The following is a 6,302-nucleotide window of genomic DNA, read 5'->3' as shown; positions in this document are numbered from 1 at the left end:
CCCCAAATAAATAGGGGACATTAACAAAAGGCATCAAAAAGTCAACTCTTTTTTTTTTTTTTGAAGTGCACCGGGAAGCAATCCCCACCTGTGTATAAGCCTCTCTAGGACCACGGTAGGAACCAGAAAATTTGTAACTAAGCAATATAATCATTAACTGAGACATCAAGTGACTTGTGACCGTGCCTGCTGACTTCCTCATTGACTTTGCTTGTCAGAAGCCATCGCAAACAGAGCCACAGGATGCTGCAACCAGGGGGCTGGACTAGAAGACCTCCAAGGTCCCTTCCAGCTTCTATTCTATTCTATTCTATTCTATCTTCTATTGTATTCTATATTTTCTATTCTATTCTATTCTATATTCTATTCTATATTCTATTCTATATTCTATTCTATTCTATTCTATTCTATTCTCTTCTCTTCTATTCTCTTCTATTCCTTAATTCTCTTCTATTCTATTCTATTCTATTCTATTCTATTCTATTCTATTCTATTTCTATTCTATATCTTATATGCTAAATCTATTCTATTCTATTCTATTCTATTCTATTCTATTCTATTCTATTCTATTCAGTTTTTCCTATAAACCGACAGCAAACCGCACTTCTTCCTACCATAGCACTGATGGTGTTCCCTAGTTGGGTCATGAAACGTCTGCAAGAAAACAAGCAAGTTCAGAGAGCACCAAGGACCCATTCATTGAAACTAATGTTCAGAAATCAAGGACTTAGCTGTGATGTGCCAAGGTCACCCAAAGCCATTCAAAAGTGTCCACAGAAGGTCTTCTTCAGCTCATGGTGTTCCTTCCTTTCTCCTTCCCTATGTATCTTCAGGTACCTCTGGAGGACCGGATTATCTTCTCCGGCAATCTCTTCCAGTACATAGAGGAAAACAAGAAGTGGAGGAACCGTTTCAGCGTTGTACCCCTCAATTATGGGGTGGTGCTCTACGAGAACAAACTGGTAAGGTTCTGGATGGCTTCACCAAGGCTAGCTTGGGCTGCTTGGTGGGTGGAGAAGGAGAAAAACCAACCGTCTACAGAGATTCTCTATCATCCAGGTCATGGTTGTGCCAAAGATGCTTTCCGAAAGGCAATTGGACTTTCTCGGGTCTTTTTTCCTTGAAAACATTTCGCTTCTCACCCAAGAAGCTTCTTCAGTTCTGAGGTTTTCAAGGATCAGAATCGAAGAAGCTCTTGATTGGGACCGAAGCAGCACGAGAGATGGTCTTTCAAAGCAGCTTCAGGGATGGCCACATCAAAAGACCCTTCTGCCCCAAACGAGGTCCTCTAGGAAGAAATTCTTCACTTGGCCAGCTAGTAGATCATCAGATGGGACCAGACTCCCTAGATTTTGATTAATCAATGTTAGTTCGGTCCTTCTTTCTCTCTTTTTCTCAATCATGGAGGAGATTCTTTTTAAAAAAAAAAAAAGAGGGGAAAAAAAAGCAGATGTGAAGATCTCAAGGATCAGATGAGGTTGAGCTTGTTTCTTCCCAAAGGACCAAGATAGTCTTTAAGGATCTTTTCTGTGTACAGTCCTCTCTCCGGCCATCTGTAGCTTCTTCAATTTGCAGACTGTCATTCAGTTCCAAGAGAAGACCTCAGGGGAAATATTTATTATTATTATTATTTTTATGATGCTGCTGGAGCTACTCGGGAGGCTATGATAGACTGAAGAGATCCATAACTGGGAAGTATTGGAAACTTGCCAAAGCCACTGAAAAATGAAGACTTGAAAAGGAATTCTCCCGCAGCCTGGAAATTAGTAGGCTGTTTTGGACATACTTGTTTTGAACATCTTGACAAGGTTCCGTAAAGTAGGTTAGCTCTAGGGAGGCCATCAGTATGATAGCTTTAGGGGCAAGAATGTTTGACCACATGAAAATGATAGGTTGATGTGTTCCCATCTCCAGGCCTATGAAAGGGGTTTACAACCCCGAATCCTCGTCAACAGTGCTGGCTACAAGGTCCTCACCTCCCTGGATCAATATTTGGAATTGCTCAGCAGTAACTTAACAGGTAAGTTCTACTTTGTGTATTTCAGCTGGTCCTCCCTGGACACAGGACACTTAATATTTAACAAATAGCCTGATTTGCAGTTTAGACTCTCAGTCATCCAGGTCATGGTTGTCCCAACGGTGCTTTTTCAGGAGGCAACTGGACTTCCTTTGTTTTTCTTTGAAGATGTCTCGCTTCTCATCCAAGGAGCTTCTTCAGCTCTGATTGGATGGTGGGGAATGGAAGGATTTATACTCCTTGCAGACAGCTGGTCATTTGCCTTCTTTTAGAGAGTCGTTGAGGCCACTTGGAGGTTTATCTGTGTCCTCAGGGCCACCTGAGTGGTGCAAATGGGTGTGGAGCTGCTGAAAGGACCGTGTTGTAGACTGGAGGTAGATGACGACGTATCCCTTCCCCCTCTGTTGAGAGAGGGCTATTCAATTTTGACCTAGATGGCCTCTTGGACCCCTCTTTCAAACCAGGAGGTGAAGCCCAAGGGTTTGGTGGAACCTCTTTGGAAAGGTTGGCACAATTCCTGCCTCTTTGCTACCAACTTGAAGGGGAATGGTTTTAACTTGGGTTATCTGGAGGCCACTTTAGGGCCTGGCCGAAGGATCTGTCAAGGATGGTCAGTAAATAAAACTCTCTTCTCAAGTGGCCCTCCGAGCAGCTGAGAGGTCCGCTAGGGAAACGATCAAGGCTGCCAGCCAAACTCCTTGTGAGAAGGAAGCAAACACAAGAAAGATAATTCTTTCTCAGCTGAGCTGGGAGATTTGACCTGGGAAGGTGGCTCAGAGGATCGTGGCAGTTAGGAAAGATCTTTGAAGTTATCTCCTCCTCCTAGCCTTGTCCACAGCTTCAAGGACTCGTCCTTCAGCCTAGGCAGGACAAACATCTGCTGGAAAGAGAGACTCCTGCCTTGTTTGAGTCCTAGATCCTGCCAGATGTGTTTGCTTCTTAGTTTTTGCTCCCAAGTCTCTGGGAAAAAATTTTTAAATTGGTGTTCGGCCCCATCTGTCTGACACGTGTGCCTGATTCCGATCACATCAAACAGGAACATAGGGATCTCCTGTTGTGCAAGCATCACACTCGGGCTTTGCTGTGCTCAAGTTGGGGGCCGCCAGTTGTTCATTGCGTGTCCGTCTCGTCGTTTCCCTTTCCAGGTCCTGCATCCAAGTCAAGCAACGCTGCCATCATCAAGTGTCCCACTCAGTTCCCCATCATCCTTTGGCATCCTTACGCCCGCCATTATTACTTTTGTGTGATGACCGGCAAGGAGCAGGAGAAGTGGCAGGCCATTTTTCAAGATTGTGTGCGCCACTGCAACAACGGTAAGCTTAAAGAACACATGTGTGGGTGGGTGTTTCTCTCCTCCTTCTGAAGGATAGGTCTTCCTTTGCTTTGCCAGTCTGATTTTGGGCGGCCGTAAGAAGCAGACCTCTTCCTCTGATTTGACATGGAAGCAGAACTTGAGTTTTTCAGCAGTCTACATTCTGAGCACAGCCCTAGACTTGTCTGTTGCGTTGTTCGTAGCAATATCGCCCCTCGTTTCCCCCTAAGGATGTCCTTCCTATTCCAAGTACACCCTCAAGGGAGATCAGACCGAAGGTGTGAGTAAACGGCTACGTTTACACATCTCTCCAAGCCAGCGTTTTTAAAGATGGTTTAATGCAGGGGGTCTTCAAACCTGGCCCTTTTTATGACTTGTGGACTTCAACTTCCAGGATTCCTCAGCCAGGCATGCCTGGCTGAGGAATTCTGGGAGTTGAAGTCCACAAGTCACACAAGGGCCAAGTTTGAAGACCTCTGTCTTAAATGAATCTGAAGGAATTCTGGTAGTTGAAGTCCACAAGTCACAAAAGGGCCAGGTTTGAAGGCCCCCCTGGTTTAATGGGTGGGTTTGCTGGTTGCACTAAACCAAACTTAAACAACCCCCGTAATGGACAGGTGGGCATTCAGTAAATGTGATGGTCAAGCGATGAGTTTTCTCACTCTGAGGACACCACCCTAACCATTGCACTACACCAGGGCTTTTCAACCAGTGGTACGGGTACCACCTGTGGTACATTGGCACCTGGCAGGTGGTACGCGACTATCCTAGAAAAGTGGTAGCAGGGGAGGGGAATGAGCTGAACCGGTGGCAGCACCACACAAGCCTGAGCGAGAGACGGCTGGAGCTGCAGGGCTGTCAGGGCTCAGTGGAAGTGCCAGGATCAGCGCCAGGATCCAGCTGGAGCTCGGCGCTGATCCTGGCGCTTCCGCTGAGCCCAGAAGAAGCGCCGATCAGCTGGAATGTTGCAGCCTCTCCAGGGTCTTGTGATTTACATTCAGATGCTTGGCAACTGATTCATATTTATGACGGTCACAGTGTCCCAGGGTCATGTGAAGTGACCAAAACCTGGTGCAACCACCCAGCAGACGGAGGGGGAATAAAAACCAAACACCCCCCCACCCCACCCCCACTGCCAATCCTCAGCAGAAATGTTCACAACAATGAAAACCTCAGATGGGGAAGAGCGCCGCCAGGTGGGCAGGCAGGTATCTTGCTCGGCTGTGGCTTGGGAACTTTTTTCAGTGCCATTGTAACTTTGAACAGTCACTAAGTGAACTGTTGTAAGTCGAGGACTACCTGTACTTTATCACTTTTTTCCTTTTTTTTTTTTTTGGGTCATCAAGTTTTTGACACTTTGCTAGACGACTGGTGGTACTCGGATATTGCCATATCCTAAAAGTGGTACAATGGGTGAAAAGGTTGAAAAGCCCCGGACTACACTACTGGTTAATTGTTCTCGCTTCTCCTTAGTTCTAGGTTGCTGTTCTCTCCTTGATTAGTTTCCATCTATTGCTTCTACCTTCTACCATCTATTGCTTCTACCTTCAGCTGTTTTGTAGAATAGGTTGAGCCTCTCAAGGTCCCTGCACGCCTCTTTGGGAACCTGGCCCTGCCCAGGGTGAAGCTGAGTTGGCAGAAGGTGGCATTTTGCATCCCATGAGCTCCACCCATCCTGCTCTGCTTGGCAGGTTTCCTGCACTCGGGGCCTCTGCGGAATGCACTGTGCGGGAGGAGCAGTCTCTAAAAACAGCTCTGCCAGTAAAAAAAACGATCCATCATTCTCCTCTCGCTGCTTAAGCAGAAATCTACAAGCCGGGCAGAACCTGTCCACCCACCTCACAATAACTGCCCTGTTCTCCTCTTTCTCTCTCTCCCCCCCCCACCTCCCTCTGGAATTTTGGAGAGGTAAAATTTGGTCTTGGAGAAGACTCCAGACGCAGAATAGAGCTGGAAGGGGCCTTGGAGGTCTTCTAGCCCAGCCCCTTGCTCAAGCAGGAGACCCTATGCCATTTGAGACAATTGGCTGTCCAGCCTCTTCTTAAAAACCTCCCGTGATGGAGCGCCCACGACTTCTGGAGGCAAGCTGTTCCACTGGTTAATTGTTCTCACTGTTATGAAGTTTCTCCTTAATTCCAGGTTGCTTCTCTCCTTGATTAGATTCCATCCGTTGCTTCTTGTCCTGCCTTCTGCTGCTTTGGAGAATAAATTGACCCCCTCCTCTTTGTGGCAGACTCTCAAATACTGGAATACTGCTATCATGTCACCCCCAGTCCTTCTTTTCCCAAATCCTGCATCCGTTCTTCATATGTTTTAGTGTCCAGGCCTTTAATCGTCTTAGTTGCTCTTCTTTGCACTTTTCCCCAAAGCCTCAACATCTTGAGAATCCCTTGGACTGCAAGGAGATCAGATCAGTCCAGTCCAAACAAAATCACCTCTGACTGTCCTTTGGAAGGACTGAGACTGAAGCTGAAGCTCAAATACATTGTCCGCCAAATGAGAAGAGGACTCCTCGGAAAAGACCCTGATGTTGGGAAAGATGGAAGGAGTAACAGAGTGGGAAGGGATCCTGGAGGTGTTCTAAAGTCCAAGCAGACGACCTGACATCACTTCGGACAAGTGTCTGTCCAATCTCTTCTTAAAATCCTCCAGTGATGGAGCACCCCACAGCTTCTGGATGGAAGCCATTCCACCCATTAATTGATCTGGGATTATAGAATAGCAGAGTTGGGAGGGTCCATGGAGGTCTTCCAGTCCAACCCCCTACTCAAGCAGAAGACCTTATACCATCCCGGACAAATGTCTGTCCAATCTCTTCTTAAAAACCTCCAGGGATGGACCAAAAAAACAACTTCTAGAGGGAAGGCATTCCACTGATTGTTTTCACTGTCACGGGAATTTCTCCTTTCATTCCAGGAGATTCCAGGAGAATCTCCTCAAATTCCAGGAGAGGAAGGTCTGTTTGAAAATTCA

General features: G+C 46.5%; 1 protein-coding gene across 1 annotated transcript in view; it reads left to right on the top strand.

Annotated features, from left to right (window-relative positions):
* Positions 1-821: 821 nt before the first annotated feature.
* NIBAN2 (niban apoptosis regulator 2) overlaps positions 822-6,302 on the top strand; it is a 22,365-nt gene continuing 16,884 nt past the window's right edge. Inside the window, exons 1-3 of the mRNA XM_015827566.1 lie at positions 822-962; positions 1,915-2,020; positions 3,163-3,330. Of these exons, the coding sequence (XP_015683052.1) occupies positions 822-962; positions 1,915-2,020; positions 3,163-3,330 (415 nt within the window). The remainder of the gene's footprint in view (positions 963-1,914; positions 2,021-3,162; positions 3,331-6,302) is intronic.

This window comes from Protobothrops mucrosquamatus, unplaced genomic scaffold (genome assembly GCF_001527695.2).
Source record: "Protobothrops mucrosquamatus isolate PMUCROS unplaced genomic scaffold, P.Mucros_1.0 scaffold3798, whole genome shotgun sequence".
NCBI classification, from domain to species: Eukaryota; Metazoa; Chordata; class Lepidosauria; order Squamata; family Viperidae; genus Protobothrops; species Protobothrops mucrosquamatus.
The sequence above is the reverse complement of the archived record's forward strand: the minus strand, read 5'-3'. Positions and strand labels throughout refer to the sequence as shown.